The sequence below is a fragment of the Melanotaenia boesemani genome, chromosome 15 (genome assembly GCF_017639745.1).
Source record: "Melanotaenia boesemani isolate fMelBoe1 chromosome 15, fMelBoe1.pri, whole genome shotgun sequence".
In the NCBI taxonomy this organism is placed as follows: domain Eukaryota; kingdom Metazoa; phylum Chordata; class Actinopteri; order Atheriniformes; family Melanotaeniidae; genus Melanotaenia; species Melanotaenia boesemani.
In genome coordinates this window covers 3,864,863-3,883,030 of record NC_055696.1, presented here as the reverse complement: position 1 = coordinate 3,883,030, position 18,168 = coordinate 3,864,863, and the positions used below count along the sequence as shown (strand labels likewise).

Below are 18,168 nucleotides of genomic sequence, written 5' to 3'. Positions count from 1 at the left end.
TAAGATATTTTGGTTCGGTAATGAGTAATTTTCTGTTTTTAAGCTTTTTTTTTCGGACACTTGCATTGATATTTCCTTGTCTGTTTGAATTACTATGCATTTTGCGAGAAGACTGTTTTCATTTTGTGAATATCTTCTGTCTGATGATAACATTTCCATCCCCTTCTTTGCCAATTTCTGTCATATATTGAATTCTGTCTCACTCCAGTGCTTCATTAAGCTTTTTGGAAATCACTCACATGGAAACACAGCTGTCTACTTCCTGTATGTGTGCAGCTCCACTCACTTTGGTAAACATACAAAACCAGTAATGCGGGGAAACATCTTGAAGTGCAGGTGGGGGCATCAAAGGGAGTTAAACAGGGTCAGATAGATAAAAGCTACAGATCAGTTTATTTATTTATTTTTTTGCTGGTTTATTTCCCAGTTTTCCTTATTATCATCCACCAGTGACAAGCCAGATGAAGAGGTGGGGGTGGGGGCAGCAAAGTGGCATAACACACACTTGCACATTGCAAACCCTCATGAGAGATGAACGCCCCCGTCCAATCCACCCCTCACCCAATCACCCCCAGGCCTTTTTGGTTGGGGTTGGCATGTTGCAGAGGACTAAAAGGGGTAAAATGTGGGAGGGGTTGATGTAGCAAGGTGGGGCAGGGGTATCTGGGTAGATCGGGGGGGAAGGAGGGGTAGGAGAGTGGTAGGTGGCAGTTTGATTGGCTAGTGGGATGATGTGCCACCTAATTACACACATGGCTGGCAGCCATAATCCAAACATCTTCTCATGAAAAGAAATCTTTATTTATTATTTTAAATTTGGTTTAAATATCAAACATCTCTGTATTTCTGAAATTATATTAGCTCTGCATTTAAAGAAGATTAGCAAAGACACCCAGAGTGTATTCCTCTGGTCATTCTTTATCATCAGATTGACTCTTATTAGCAGCTCAAATGTGCCTTGAAGCATTATACAGTCATGGCCTATGTTAACACAGTATTTGCTCACAATGGGACATCATGACATCCAATATTATTATTTTTACCAGCTTTTTGTTGTCTATACTTAATGCAGTTCTGACTAATTAATAATTGATGTTTTTTGTCTGTTGCAACCACATTGTTAGCACAGACTCTGGCATTGTTTAAAAATGGGCACAAACAAGAGGAAACTAAGGGATTAACTGGTGTGAAGGCATGTTGGTTTTAATCCAACTTGATATACCTAATTTCCTACAGAGAAGGAAAAAAAATCCCTTTCAACATTAGAAAAAATGACAGCCTTGCAGTGTTATCAATATGTTATCCTTCCAATCTGCTGTCATGCCTGCAAACACACACTCTGTGGAGGACTATTGCTGAAAGTTGACCTTTATAGAGAATGAACCACTGCTGATGTGTTGAACTGTGTTGTTATTTCACAAAAAGGCAGACTACCTCCCTCCCCCCTTCACCCCCCCTGTGCATGGGGGTAGTGGTAGAGACAGTTGATAATGGCCTTTTTTACTACGCAGCTTGACTGCTTATCAATTTTTGATAAATGCAGGTTCGTGACGCTCCAGGAAGACTAACACACAGCTCAGGGCATTTGCATATATATGTGTGTGTATGTGTTTTGTCCTGACAGTTGTGTTCTGTTTGTTATTAACCTTGAGTAATAAGTCACTTTAGGAGGCTGGCAGCTTTTTGTTAAACAGGCTGAAATCAGGTGGTTATGTGTGTGTGTTTAACATCTTATTGTCCCGGATTGGAGACAAAGGAGACATAAGTGGTATATAGTTCATCAATCCATTTTTGATGAGGGGCCAGTTGCCAGACTTCTTATCTACTCCCTGCCCTATATTGCCCCACTCCCAATGTATGAACTTCTTTGTCGTTTCTTTCTCTCTTTTTTTTAATGCCTATATGTGATTTTTTTCCATCATGACAACACTTTTGTATTTAATGATAAGTTATATTAGCACAAGCATCCCGACATAAGATGTCTTGAAATAGACAAACATAACCTCTGGCTAGCTGAACTCCTTTTATTGAATACGTGTGCTTCTTCAGCTGGCATGTCAGAGCTCAGTAGCGAGACAAAGAAGAGTGCTCGAGGCCCGGTGCTCTGCCTTCCAAGGTTGGGCGAGAGGAGGGGATTGGTGGTGGGGTTCCTCCTGTCAGCCTTTGTGTCCTAATTGAAGTTTTTCTGCCTCTCAACCCTCCCGTCTTTCCTTCCCCCCCTGCTGGTTAGAGGAGGATGAAGGGGGGAGGAATGGACCCAACAGAGGTTTGAGGGGAGGGTTTCATATCAGACTGTGTTGCCACTGGCATGGTGCTTGTTTCTGATTGCCCTTCTCTGTAGCCCATGCATTCATAAACATTGAGCGTTATGGCTGATGAAAAGGAAAGAAGGCGGTCAAGAAGGGTGATGCTGTCATCTCAGTCTCTGTGAACAAGATGCAACAGGAGAACCAGTGTGCTTCGCTAGACTCTAAGACCATTGCACCCATGTATTGAAATAAATTTTTCTATCACTGAGTGTAATGAAAAATCTCTTAAGCGTGGCTGAGGTTTTGTTTCAGATCTTGTTCCAAAACTGGTTTAAATGTCTACAATTTTGTAGAAATGGAAACTTTAGGACCCAAATTCTTGATTTTCATGGAAGATAACCACAAGTTTATTTCTAGAATACACCAAAATTTACATACACTGTGCACTTTTTTATTTCTTTCATCACATGATACACTACGTCAGTGCTTAGCTCTGTCATTTTCCACCCACACGCTCATGTGCGCATCCCTTTTATGTTCTTCCAGTTTGTGTGTCTGTGTAGACAAGGGAGGCTACAGCAAGTTGCCACGGGAACAGAAGATGGGACTAGCTTTAAACATGACATGTGAACCATGCAGTCACTTGCTCTCTCCATTTCTCACTGAAATGAATGACTGACTGTTTCACACAAAGCACCTCATTGTTGTGTGCGGCGGTCAAATAACAGCAGTCTTGAGCTCATCAGAAGTTCAGCCTCTGCTTCTATGCATCAAAAAAGCTTTAAGAAGTCCCTTCTTATGATCAGAACTGTCTCTGATGTTTTATCTCATTATGTTTTATGTATAATTGTAATTCTTGTGGAACTTTTTAGATTGCTATTACTATGTTTTTTTCTTTGCTATTACTGTTTTTTTCTTTAAATATTGTAAAAGTCAGTTAGTTCCCCCATTCTGCCAGAGCCTAGAAATAAAATTTTCAAAATTCTGAGGTGTCTGAAGAAAGAAAAATTAGGTTTATCTTTCATTAGCAAAGCAGCAGCTGTTTGATTACAAGTGGTAAGTGGAAGGTTCTGTGTGTTTTAGTGTTGTAGGCTTAAGCAGCTGCAGCAGCCTGGTATCTGCACAAACTATACGAGACAAAGGTGTGGAGTCAAAGGACTAGTGTGAGATTTTATGACAAAATTGCTTACTGTAAATTAATTCTTTTCACTTTACCCTGTACATTTAAGCCACGGCTGCCAACAATGCAGTAGACCCTCTTTAAAGCCAGTGAGTGGTTTGTCCAACCACAAAAACATCCCAATTTAAACCTTTCACTTTGCATGCAGTAGCAGTTCAGTATACATTCATGTCCCAAAGGGCATGTGTGTCACTATGACAACACAAAGGCATTATACTTTATGCTGCAGGCCGTGTTTCTGATAATCATAACTCTGTGAGATAATCAGGCTAGTTTACTACTTTAACTGGACCAAAAAGGTCTTATCTCCCCACTGTTGCAGAGTTGACCTGGAAACAACTAAAACCTGCGTCTACTGCGGAGTCATTTAACAATGCTGATTTTGATGCTGATTAAACACACTCCCATTTCACTCAAGAGCCGGATGTTAAAGAGTGTTAGCAGAGTTTTTGAATGTAGAGTGGTGGAACATAATGTCATTAAGTGCTCCTTGAGGATTCAGAGAGGAAAAAGGTCATTTCTAAGAGGGAGGGAAAAAATCTATAATTTTTAAGGTCAGCAGTGATTTTTAGAGGTTTATTTAATGACGAGCAATTAAAAACGACCACATGGTTAACTTGACATTAAACGTTCTTCTTGTGTACACTTGCAATATGTTAAAGAATTAAAAATTTATAAGTAAGTAGGTATGGGGTACCTTTTTATTTTCATTTAGCCTCTAATCAAAATATTTGTACTTTTTTAGTTTAGATTATGTATGTATTTATTTTTAAAATATGTTTTATTTAATATTATTATTTTATTTAGTTTTTATAAATAGCAAATTGCAGTTTTTGGTTTGAGAGAAGAAGCCATGTCCGTTCTTGGTGTTTAATGCTAGAGTTCTGTGACTTTAACCATAACATGTTTTTTAAATTTAGTTATTATTAAAAAAGGGTTTAAGTTAAGGGTGTAATCTATGATGTGGTGTTCAGCTGGTGGTTTTACTTGCAGATAAAAAAAAGTAGAAAGACAAACATAAATTTGACACAAACCTCAATGTTCAGTTATTAAGCACTGGTGCACTGGTTATGAATTCCTTCCTCGAAGACAGAGAGAGGCTGATGAGGAGAGAGAGAGAGAGAGAGAGAGAGAGAGAGAGGTGGATGCAAGTGAGAGAGCAAGCCAAAGAGAGGGGAGTGCTTCTCCCTTCCCCTAGCAACGGTCGGCGGTGTACGTCTCCAGCCTGTTGTTTTCTCTCTCACACACAGACGCGCACCTCTTGTAAACTCATTCACCTCGCTTTGCTTTCAGCCTGTTGGACCCCGAGGTCTCTTTTAGTGTCCTTTTCCCAAATGCTTCTTCGTGCTTCCTCCTCCAAGATGAAGGCTGCTTTTCAAAGATAAGGAATAGAAAAGAGGCAACGCAAAAAAATAAAAAACAAGCAGCATAAAGAACTCAAGATATAAAAGAGAAGCTGTGACTGTCACAGGGAGAGAAAAGGAGGATGGAGCCCCTCAGTGCTCACGGCCTGCCCCGTCTCTCTTGGATCGACACCCTCTACAGCAGTATGTATCTCTCCATCCATCTATTTACTCATCTCCACTCATCGCTTCCAATTCATGTGCGCTCAGCTTCACCTCAAGCCATTTTACCCTGCGCCCCCCTCTTCTCCTCTTCATGCGCTGCCTGTTTGTGTTACAACCACGGCTACATGAACACAGTGTCATTTTCTCAGGACTTCCAATTAGGGAGCATCATTGTTGCTGTCTATTAAACGACAGTGAACTCAAGTTCCCTCCTTATCTTTTTTTTTTTGCCTTCGTTCCCTCGTAGTGGTAACAACTCGTGTGTGTTGCTTTCAGGCTTTTTGCTGGTTAGGAGGCACAGAAACGGGAAAACCTGGAGATGTATAGTGATGTATGAGTCATGCTCACAACCTCGAGGTAGAACTTTATGTTCCATCCCATTGAGAACACAAGCTGTCTAATGCTGAATTTTTAATTGGCTCTTTATTGTATTCTTCATGCTGTGTTGCAGACTCTCAGACATGTCACACTTTAGCCTGGGTCAATTTAAGATCAGCTGGCAGCCTTTTTTTCAGGAGGCATTAATGGACTCCTAACTTTCTTTTTTCAATGGTGTGTTTTCTTAAAGCTGCATAAAAGTGCAACCTATTTTTATGAATCAAAGGTGGGAATATGAACAATATTTCTGCATGCTGCACATCAGAGCAGTGACTTGTGATGCTCTTTGCAACAATACCCACATCTAATTAGGCACAGCTGTGATACTCCGTTTGTTGTTGAGGTTTAGTGTGAACACTGGGAGTTTTGGGGCGCGTAAAACTGTCTTTTGGGATTAACTCTGCTGTGTCACCATTGTTACCAAGCTGTAATCTCATGAGAGAAAGGGGGAGATGAAGCTGTATTGTGATGAAGAAAGCAAAAACATGCTGGTAGAGGTGTATTCAGTGAGCGAGTCCCTGAAGTTCTTCAGAGGTTTTTCAAAACTGATTCTAGATTTCATTGTTGTTCATTTGCTATGTAGTTTTGACAAATTATAGTTTGAGCGATGCCAATTTAATTTTTGATAACCATTAAAGAGCAACACAAGTCCTTGTTAAATGAAGTTTTCATATTTAGAGTCAATGGGTTGGTATGTAGGGACATCTAGTGTTATACATATTATATGTATATATATATATATATATATATATATATATATATATTAACCAATCAGAACAAAGGGCAGGAACTATACTTTTGTCAGGCTGTTGTAAAAGCTGGGAAACGCACATTTACACATTATAGTGTTTTGCTGCCGCTTGGGAGAAATATCAGATGTGTGGAAAGCTGTTGGTTGCTCTTGGATATGTTGTTGCTGTTGTTGATCCTTTGCTCTGATGTGGACAAAAATCAGCTCTGTGGAGAAGTGAATTTGAGGGTTTTCTGTGCTTTTCACTTATGCTTCTTTATTTTTTGGTGCTATATCTGTATTGTTGTTACAACTTTCTACCAGTCAGCAGGTGGTGTCAGCTGAAGGGCTTATCCTCTCATCAATTTGATCCATTGTGTGAACATTGACAGCCAACATTGGTCTGGCTTCAGACATAAGTAATACAGTGGTTTGGTGTCCAGGTGAATCCAGCCTTTCCCACTGTTGACAGCACAGTTCGTGACCGAGAACTACTATTTGTTTTATGTTAATTGAGAGCAAACTTTTATTTATTTATTTATTTGTTAAAATAGGGACAGTGCACATTAAAGAACACTTTGTGTAAATGTGTCAGATTTCAGGTTCTGAACTTTTATTTTCAGTGTGAATGCACCAGCTGGTTAAGAGTTAGGTTTGGGAACTGGCACCGTGCCCATGTAAAAGGACTGTATAAAACAGCTTTAAGTGTTTATTAGCTGTGAGCTGCTGCAGGGAGATTTTAAATGGGCAGTACTTGTACTGAAGTAGCTGTAGGCGTAAAGTGTGAGCACACTTGCAGACACTTGCAGGTAATGAGTGTAATTATGGAATTCATTTTTAACTTGAGACAAAGTGAGAGTTGGTTGTTTGGTGACACTATTACGGCCCCCTTCAGCAAGTGGTTCTCAGTTTGAGCTAAACATGCTAGTAAATGAGCTAAAGCGCAGCAATTTTAGCTAAGCTGATACAGGTGATCACATGACCTTTGACAGTTTAGACTGCATCACCTTGCAGGTTGTAGCAGACTGAGGTAGTCACTTGTGGTTTTAGTTGAAAATTCTGCTTGTTTCTCATGATATCAGACTTTTCTTGTCAACGTTGCTAGTAACTCTGAATGCATCACTGAGGTGGGTGTTCACAGTTGCCCTGGATTCTCTCTGCATGCTTTAGTCCTCCTTTTAAATATGGATCAGGTCAGTAGATCAGGTTAGGTAAGTGAATGATAATGATTCCTTTTATTGTTTTATTTATTTATTTTATCACAAGGCAATTTAATTGATCTCTGCCTAAAATAAGCTACTTTGACTCTGGTATTTCTGTGATCTCAAGCAGAATACATAATAATTTTAACATCTTCTGTGCTTAAACAGATTTAAAATTCTGCAAAAGGTTGTATGTGTACTCCCAGAGACAGGCTATTAGCATCACAACAGGCTTGATCCAGGCTCCATTTTGATATATTTTGTGGACAAAGGGCACACAATTTTATTCATCTGTCATCTCATCATCTTTTAGCAGTCCCATTGTCCTTTTTCACTTTTTGTGCCGGTTTTGTGTTGGAGGGTATCTGGTCCTCTTCCTCTTTTCAGGGATAATACACCATAATGTTTTGCAAGCATTTCCAGGAAAGCTTTTGAGTGTGCCTCCTCTGCGCCACTAAACAGGCCTGGAAATGCAGGCTTATAACCTGGTGAACAAATCCAAATATGGAGGTTTGCTCATTGCTGGTTGTATGTTGTGTATGATGACCCAGTCATGTTATTTGCAAACCACTGATATCAGAAATAAAGCTTTGTAGTCCGATAATTTAGTGAACTACCTAACCCAAGGCTATGAATGCATCCTTTATCTTCAGCTACTGAAAACATGTTAATGGCTCTGTGTTTGTTAAGTAGTGGTCGTGTCTCCTGAACTTGCAGAGTAGTGTGGGAGCTGGTCCTCAAAGCCACAGTGACTAAGCTCACTTAAGTCCTTCTGTTTATCCTCACTGTTAGGTCACAGCTGATTGAAACAACATTCCCTTGTGCATTTTGTTCCACTGCATATTTTTATAGTAGTGATTTGTTGTGCAAATGCATCTTCAAAGTCACAAAACACTAATGTAGGCAGATATATACAAACAGCAGGACAAAATGAAGGAGCAGTGTGTAAAAAGATGGAGGACGCAGAGCTTCAGCACTTACATCAGGATAAATACACACATATACATTCCCAAACAAAATTACCAGCCTAGACCTCTCATCAGTCATCTTCTACACCATTTGTCCAGTCAGCATTGTAAGTAGTTGTTTCTCAGACAGCAATTAGACAGACTGAGAGTGTGTGTGTGTGTGCATGCGTGTGTTAGTACAAATACTTGGACAAAACCTTTTTGTTTCCCATGATCCTTTCCACCTCCTTTTTGTCTTTTTCCTGACTCAGTGTGGGAGGTTCATCACTGTCTCAAGTGTGTTTCTCACACATGCTTGTAAAGTTAATCAGTTTTGTTATAATGTGCAGCAGGGTAAAAGGTTTTTTTGTACTCATGATCTGATTTTAGAAGCATTTCAGCGCTGCTGTCTGCATTGTCGGCTTTAAACCCCCTTTAGAATCAGTTTACTGAATCTGTCATGTTGGTTGTTTTATAATGTTGTTTTTAGTGATGTATACACTCTAGAAATGCCAGTTTATTTGTATATTTCTTCATTTCAGTCATTGAAATATGTAGGCCTCCTAAAGTTTGTCCCAGATTTTTTAAATATGTGGTTGGAAAAGGCTGTTTTGTTTGATTTGCCACTAGCACTTTGGTTAAATTGTACTTTCAGCCGCTGACCTGACACCTTCTGTTGCAAGCTCTTTCAGTGGGCTGTCTGGATGGTCCTGAAGAATAGGGGAAAAAGTGGATCCGTGGAAGTAAAACAGTAATAATTGACAAAATGAACACATGAAATTACACATGAAACTCCAACCAGGAGTGTGTTTAAAGCTACTACATTAAACTAATTGTACACCAGCTACCAGAGCATTGAGATTGGTAATACTAATGAATAGCCCTTAATGAACTTGTGGGGGGGCTTATAAAACATTTTTCCACTTCTTTCTATATAATGCATTTGATTCTACTACTTTAAAAATGTTTTGGCACTTTTCCGCAATTTGTACTCAAACACTGACTCACTATCAGGAGCATCTTGGATTCCCTTATTTTCCTTTTAGCTGAAAACCTTTGAGCTTTTAGCTACGTGTTTGCCTCCAATGTATGATTGAAATTCATTCCTTCTGCAACCTCCACAGCCTGAGTGACAGACTCAGGCCTGTGCTGTAACCTTCTCATTAGCTTCATCTCTGGCTTGTTTTAGTGCCATGTGCAGCTAAAGCTACATCAAAGAAGAGCTAGATTATGTAATAGCCAGAATATAGGCATTTTTTGGCATAGCAGAGCAGAGGTGGCACGTGCGCTTGTGGAGACATACACATGCACATATGTCAAAAGGATTTTCTCTAAGCCGATTCACCATGGGGAAGGCTCAATTTTATACGTGGCTCTGAAGAAGTGGAGAAAAAATCTGAGTGTGTTGGTGAGCTGAGCCCTGCACACTAAGCTAAAATATTACCATGGGACAAGGGTTAAATCCTGCTGTGGTATTACTACTTTCTACTGCTGTTATTTCCAGAAAGTAATGAGGAATAACATGTTTGTGGGAAGAAGCAATCTGCTGCTTGTCCACTACCATCTAACTAGTACATTTACTAGTACATAAACTGTCAAAACATTAATGTAGTATTAAGTAAAAAAAAAAAAAAATCCAAATCCAAATGATGAGCTAGTTTGACGGGATTGAGAGCCGAGAGCACCAGCTATCAAAAGCTGAAGATGACCTTTAAATATCTATCTAAACTAATCTCTTTCTTAAATCTCATTATGCAATTTAAAAAATGTTTAATAAAAAGAAATTTTGTATGATTTTTTTTTTTTTCTGTATTGCATAACTGAAAATGAGATGGATGGTAATAGTTTTCCGTTTGTGTGTGTGCACTAGGTTTTCCTGGGCTGCCATACTTTTGGTTTGGGACTTCTCTGTTGCACATAAACAGTAATAGATGGACTTCATTGCTGGCCAGCAGCTCCTGGCTGACTTCGACCCAGTCCCAGTTCTGTCTTAAAGTGTTTAATGTTAGTTGTTAGTTGGCCGTCACAGCAACGAAAACCCAGCAAAGTAATTCTGGATAGCTTCCCAGCAGAGAGTCATAGGGGAGTTTAATACAACCATTTATCTCACCCTACAAATTAAATTTGACCAAACTACCTGGCTATCTTCCCTCCTGCCTCTGTTTCAGTTTGAATAGCCAATGGTTCTACCCTCAGTGGCAACAGAAAACTAGATCAATGGCGTCTGATATGGTTTCCAAACATTGCAATTATGGCTGGACCACAGAAGAAAACAACACAATATGAGCCCATTTTAAATCTAAATTTAAAACCTTTTGAACACTTTGAAGAAGACAGGTTTTCATTGTTATTTTACCCTGTCTTTATTTATTTATTTATTTATTTTTGATTACTGAAATTTCAAAAGTAGCTGTAGTTACATGTAATAGTTTTTTAAATAATTTTTTTCCCAAGCACCTTTTGAGTCATGGCAGTTTTCTACGAGCATGATTGCCTGGCTGTGGTAGAAGGTTACACTTGTTCTTTTTAACAGTGTTTCTCCATATTGGCCATGGCCGGGCCTAGGCCTTTCAGGAGTTGAGTCGTCTTTGTTTGAGACAAACTGGATAAATGAAGGTCACACATACAGCGTCTCTTCTGCAGACATCATGCAGGTCCACCATTGAAGTTCTGCACAGGCCACCAGTGACCAACTGAGCTTTTCTGTGTAAAGCTGGTAGAATAAAGACAGCTTTTGCTCCCTCCTCATTCTCTGCAGAATGAAGTCTGGTTGACTTGTCCCCTGAGTCAACTCGTGCACAATAGGGTGGGTTAATGTCACCTATAGGGATATTGTTTCCCTAGGGGCTCCTGTTCAACTCCAAGGCAGGGGGATAGCGACTCCCATCACTCTGCGAGTTGACAACAGGCTAGCTTGGTGTGCTAGTTTGCATCTCTTGAGTTTTGAGAGACAGGTGTGCACAATGCTCATATATAGCAGGATAGCAGCTCCCACAATTCTTTTACTGCATGTGCATGCTCTGGCCAGCAGCATGTCCGTTTCCATGATGAGGGAAAGTATAAAGCAATCTGCAGCTAGTATGATGGCCTGCTGCACCGCCAGTGGTGGGTGATGGCTAGCTGCTGAAACTCAGAACGACTGTGTAGCACCGGGTAGTGTACAGCGACTGAGTAGTTAGTGTGAACAATGTTGCTAGCCATGCCTGTCATCTAAGAGGTTGCTTCTGGACAGGCTAAAGAGACTGTCATGTCATAATGCAAACCGCATTTAAAAGGGTTTCTGGGGACGTGTACAGGGGAAAAAAGCAAGATGAAACTAATTTTAATGATCAAAACTGATGTGCCTACTCTGTTTTGACGTTGTGTTAAATGTGCATCAAGAGTTTAGGTTTTCTTTCAGAGTGGAACTGCATTGTTTAATTGAATCTTTGCTGCATGTCAAGTCTTGAATCATTGTTTTCCTCGCTGTCTAATCTCCCCCATTATGTCGATCAATAGATGAATCTGTTCCTTCCTTTTTCTGCACCGTAGCTATAGAAACAGACATTGGAAGCAATTGTCACACACATGAGGTGGAAAAAATCTGAGTCAGCCCAAAGCACGGATGTTATGTAATACAATCATCTCTGCTGCCTCTTCAGTGCCATGCTTCTCCTCTGTGTGTCTATGCCTTGTCTTCCCTTTGGGCCTGTTAAAGAGTTCTTGCTTATGTAACAGGCTTCAAGTTCATCTGTCCAAAAACAGTCTACAATTTGTTGTGTGATGCTGCCAGACCAAAATGCTGCTTAGTGTGGTTATCCAATATAGAGATGCTGGAAATTCTAAAGAAACATTTGTTTAACCATTTAGCTGATGCTCATTTCTGGTAAGACCTCAAATTAAATCCTGATACCTTGTCAATTTTTAAGGACATTGTTCGATATTCAGATTAAACACGCACCTCTTACATATTTCAACTGTTATATTCTATTATAACGAAGCTGAGAACCTTTATTTTAATTTCCACCATACAAAGAAATGTTACAGAAATATAATTGGGATTTTGCTGGAAAAGATGCATGTTTTCAGTGTGGTCTTGTTCCATTCAGGAAAATTAGACAAGGGGAGTAACTGCAGCTGCATTGAACCATTAAAACAGGGATATGATTAATCTGTGCTTCTTCCACGTAAGTGAGTCCATCTGGAAAGCAGTGAGAGAAAGAGCTGACTCTTAGTCAAAACACTAACTTGGCTACGTGTTCGTCTACATCCCTGCTGGGGTTCTGCTGCACCATGTTAGCCTGGTTTCATTCAGTGACAACCTTGTGAATTATGGATGAAGCTTTCGCCTCAGCATTGTATGTTATTTTACATTCAGCAAACAAGCAAGAAGAAGCTGACGCGTTACTAGAAGTAAACAATGACCAAATACTGTTCATTTGACCAAGAGTAGTGACTTTAGATGCACCTGTTGTGCTGCTTTATAGATTTGAGAAAAGTTCCTTTATATGAACTGATGGAGTGCTTGAATTTTATGTTACTTAATTTTACTGGCAGTGAAATACAAATGAATAACAACTTAATTCATTTGTAGTTTCCAAAGTATGTTGGACAATGCTTTTAAATTCAGTTTGATACACCTGTGTTGTGATGTTGTGCCAGCAGCTCTCCTCTATGTAGTCTTTTCATCAAACCTGACCATATTGGTGGTTTTGATTGGCTGGCCTGTTAGGTGGCTGCTACATGTCACTAACAAACTGTTATTTTAGCTGCTGGAGCAATTGTTTACTTGTAATTATAGTCTTTAGCAAATACTTTACAGTGTGTTTTAGTTCGTTTATTAAGTTATATTAAGTTTATATTAGAATATCCGAGTGTGACATTAGGAAAATAAACCTAACCAACTGTTAAATGGTAAATGGTCTGTGTTTTTATAGCCCTTTTACCCAAAGCGCTTTACAATAAACACCACATTCACCCATTCACACACACATTCACACACTGATGGTGGAAGCTGCCATGCAAGGCGTTCAACCACGACCCGTCAGGAGTAATTTGTGGTTCGGTGTCTTGCTCAGGGACACCTCAACACGAGCTCGACCGTCACACTACCCACTGAGCCACATCGCTCCCACTGTTAACATAGAAAGGTTTTGAGCTCATTAGTTAGATGTTTGCAAACTTCACCGTACAGTTAGATTTATTTATTATATTAAACCCCCTCTAACTTGTTGGTCTTTTCTTAAAAACACAATTCCCTTTGTCTTTTCATAAACAGATACGGAGCTTCAATGGACTCGGTTTAAAATTTTAAAAGACACACAAATAAATAGTAGATGAATTGACAGCAACCATGATAAATTTAATATACCTCCCGGCCTAATAAAGGTTTTAATAATCTTTTAGAAAAACATCTGATAAAGTTGAACCACTGTGTTAATTCTTTTCCTTTATATCACAAAGATTTTAAATGGGGTTCACATCTGAACTTGTTTGGCCAGTCCTGCAAAAATGTCTTGATATTCACAATTTAAGCTTGATGAATGCTGGCACTGTTTTTTGGTATATGCCTTTGTAATCGGGCCAGAAAATTTTTTTTTTTTCCATTGGGCCAGCAGGCAGTGCATATCATTAATAATTTAACTTTTATGGTCTGTTTAACTCTAAATTCATATAAATTATATGAAGTTATGAGTAATGAAAGCATTAAACTGACTTAAGGTGCTCCCCTAGTTTATATATTGGAATCTTCACATTGGTGAAGCTCTGATGTCCTTTGTTGTGTTTGATGTTAGAGGGTGTGTCATGTGTCTCTGTGTGTTTGTGTTCCATGAGTCTGTGGGGACCTTTATATCCTGGGGGTGGGGGGGTGTTAGAGCTGTTGGTGTGCGTATATATGTCTGCTAAGTTACTGTAGACAGCAGTCATCCTGGATGGTAACCACCAACCTCTTCTTCTTCTGCCATCCATGTGCCGTTCACCTCAGCCAATCAGCACAGAATGACTCCTCTTCCTCGGCCAATTGTGCGGCTGGCATGTTTACATGCACCCGGAAGGCAGGGGCCATCATTAAGCATTCAGGGTAGTGTAGCGGAAGAGAGGAGGAAAAAAAATGGGGAGGAGTGGGGGAGGCGGAATAGCAAGATGAGGCCATTATGAGTTGGAGCTGATGGATGCACTCGAGCAACAACCCGCTAACCAGCTAGAGTCAGGTGAGCAAAGCTACATGTCCTAATTCATCTTGGATTATCTGAAATGGGTCCATAGCACATCCTTAATCATCAGCAGAAATGCAGCTGTTTACATGCTGGGGTTTATGTCTATGGTTTGTAGTAGAACATGTCAAATCAAGAATCCATTACCCTGCAGGCAGTTCTTTCTCCTTTGTATGTCTTTGTTTACACAAGTGTATGTGTGTCATTAAAGATTAATTGGCCCACTAAGCTTTGGTCTTCTTGTCTTTGTATGTTGGCTGTCTTAAGGGGTCAAAAAAGATGTTCAACCTGATTGGCTCTTTGACAGTGGAGAAACCCCTAGAGAGAAAAGAATGAGCGAGAATAAAAGAAACGAAGCACCCGAGCAGGTGGATGGCTTAATAAATCTTTTGACAGTTGTGTGATTGGAGCTGGTGGAAAAACTCAGATTGAGGGGACTTATTGCCTCGAGTATAATCAATAAGTTGGAAAGTCACAGTTGTTTTGTTTCTTTACAAATTTAAGACATACTTGATGAGCATCTTTAAGTTTGTACTTAATTGTTTTTTTTTTTTTGTTTTTTTTAGCTTGGCCTGATTTACACACACAGCCACACTCTTGAATCACTTGAATTTTTAAAAGATTTTGTTCGTCATTTCAATGTTGCTAATCAGTTGAATGATATTCATGAGATCTCTGTATGTTTTTATGTTCGTGTGCGTTGTACTGACACACATCATGCCATCAGATGGCCTTGTGTTCCCTCAGTTTATCAGACATCTTGCTGCATCCTCAATTATCTTATCTCTCCTTTTACTCCTTCCAGAAGCACCTTTAATAAAAATCACAAAAAAGGCCATATTCATTGTGTGGTAGCTCTGTACATTTGTCTGCATTTACAGATGTTTGTGTACAAACAGGAAAACTGTATGACTGGGGAATTATGAGTTAATTAAAGTTAATACTTCTCTTGTGCAGGTGTTTTTCTTTATACATGCATTTCTGCCATCAGTTCTCAATGCACAGAGAACTTAGTCATAGCGTGTGATCGTAGCCAGCCTCCTCATTTTTTTGCAAGATGTACCACGTAGGATGCACTCTTTGCAAAAAAGTTGAACCAGACATGAGATCTGGCAAATCCTATCACAAGTCAGCGTACAAAGTACATGTGAGCTCCCTGAATGTCCACTTGTGAGTGGATTACTGTTATGCAAATAAGGAGATTTTGTCACGTTCAATCTCGGACCTGCTGTGTGCGTTTAGACATTAAAATGTCGTTGATTTTTTCCCTCTGGCATAATTATATATATTTTTTTTTTCTTTTTTCAATGAGTTATACAGTCTAAAAGAGGCTATAATAGCTGTAAAAAGAGAGGTGAAAGGATTGATTTTTGATGTTGTAGAGTGTACTGTCAGCAAACCTCTGCTTTATTAAGAGATGAACCAAAGCTTTTAAACTCTCTGCAGCTTTCATTCTCAACCAGCTACAAAGTTTTGGTTATAATTTTAACCCCCCTCCTTATTTCTTATTGAAAACATTTTAGTTTCAACCTTATGTAAAGGAATCCATAAGGCTGCACTCCCCAGTTTTTATTAGCAGAAATATTGTCTCTAAACATCTGAAATAAAGCGCATTAAAAAGTGTACCCACAGAACAGATTGAGAGCTTGTTAGCACAAAATATGAACAGCCTTTCAGCCTCAGCAATTTGTCATAAGCTGTTTATGTCAAAGTGGTAGGATCCAAGATTTTATTAGCAGCTTGCTGCATTACAACTTTACAGTCTTTTCACCTCAAATCCTGGTTATCATGTTGCTGCCGTTATTCCAGCTTTGTGTTGCTAGCCATGGTACCTGAAGATGGCAACTCACTCCTTGAAAATGCAGGTCTGGCAAAATATAATGTTGGCAGGTTACCTTCAGATTTCAGGACTTAAAAGTTAAAGGAAATACAGTAATTAAATGCCAGTCTTTGAGATTGGGTGTTATCATGTGCAATTTCATGACATTTATCAGACTGATTCTCACAGTAGTTTTGCAGACCAATGGGAAATTTCACTTTTTACATTTTAAAATGCTTACAACAAGAGTATGTTGAGTCAGTTTTTAAATGTGCTTCCTTAGCAGTCTCCTCAGCATCACAAAATCTATTTAAGCTAAAAAATGTCCAAATATCTTCTTTAAAATTTCTTCAGAGTCAGCTAAAAAAAAGTGAAAACAGCCTTACAGGTTGCCAGATCCAGCAGAAACATTTACACTGCCTCTTCTTCCTCCTCCTACACTCTTATAGTATAACAGACTTATTCTTTTTATTTGCATCATATTCTCCTAATTGGTCAATGGCATGCAGCAAGTAGAAAACAGTGACTATGTTCACCCCACAGGCTTTTGATGAGCACTTGCATTTAAATAGCTTCGCTCATTGTAGCTCTTTTGTTCCCTTCATGGTTTGATACACTTTCCATTAGCACATGTCCATGAAAAAAGAAAAACATTGCTGGGTACAGATGCACGCTGAGGCATAGATGCCCACACAGTACAGTTCCAGTACTGTTTTACTGTACTGAATGTGGGTGTGCGTTGGATTGAATAGCTCTACAGTACATGTGATGAGTTGATCTTCTCATACCTGCAACAATCAAGCACAAGAGGGAACGTGCAAGGTGGGAGAGGTTAACAAAATATGGTGGGTTAACAGGGGCTGTGGAGGCGTAGTGTCTTTGTTGTTTGCTCAGTAGGTGTGTCTGCACTTGAACATGACCTCTTGTGTGCAAATGGGGACAGCTTTAGGCCCTGTGCATGACAGTGGTTGCCCTAATCTATGGAAGCAATGCGTTGTCTCCAACCAGTCCAAGCCTTGGGGATTTAAACCAGCTAATTATAATGTATAGTGACTGGCTGCCATGGTAACATTGGTTGGTTGGGTTTGAGAGGGGGCTGCAGGGACTTGGTGTCGTACAATTTATGCATCTGTCTCTGTAGTGGAGGGCCACCTTATCTCTTGCTGCTTACAGGCATATGGCACGTGAAGATATGCAGTGGTATAATTGTCAGTCATTTGATGTTTAAATGACAATCATTTTTTTTGGCAGAGAAGTGATCCACGTGTGTGCACACAGGATGTGGAGTGGGTAGATAATGGACATACATCTTTATGAGCCTCATTTCAGTACATTTGTAAGAGAATGTGTTCGCAGTGTGAATCATGGTCTCATCTGTCAGTTTTTGCTGGATGTTGCATGCTGTTAAGGTTTTGAATTTGGATGGGAAACACTATAAAGGCTTTAGACCCTTCAACCCTCTTTTTGCTTTATCTCCACACTTTCCTTCCTTTTTTCCTGTAAATAATATGTTGGAGTCCTGCAAACCTTATTGACCTTTAAAGAGTTCCTTTCCTTTTCCTAAGCACAGTGGTAAGGTGTACCACAGGAACCAACCATTATCTTCTTAATCAGGCTGGATGAGGGCAATGGTGAACAAAGACCTCAGCTTAACAGGATGACTCAGAAAGAGCATGGCTTGTCCTGGCACTGGTTTACTTGGCATCATTAAGCATTACTGTAAAATCGAGTCATGGGATCATTTATTGTTTTTTTTTTTGTAACAGAAAGCATAAAGGTAGTGTTCTGTCTCGTCCTGCAAATTGTTTCTCTTCACCAGATAGGAAGCTCTACTGAGATTACATTTAATTATTTTACTAGCATGAATACAGTTTGAAGGAAATCATCATTAATAAACCTTA

General features: G+C 39.5%; 1 protein-coding gene across 2 annotated transcripts in view; it reads left to right on the top strand.

Moving 5' to 3' along the window:
- Nucleotides 1–18,168, top strand: part of abr (ABR activator of RhoGEF and GTPase) — a 121,128-nt gene that overhangs the window by 20,183 nt on the left and 82,777 nt on the right. Inside the window, exon 1 of one of the 2 annotated variants that reach the window (XM_042008135.1) lies at nucleotides 4,642–4,976. The exons of the other annotated variant lie outside the window; for it this stretch is intronic. Coding sequence (XP_041864069.1) covers nucleotides 4,916–4,976 — 61 coding nt within the window. The 5' untranslated portion in view covers nucleotides 4,642–4,915. Of the gene's footprint in view, nucleotides 1–4,641; nucleotides 4,977–18,168 lie in introns of those variants that run through there. 2 annotated transcript variants of the gene reach the window in all.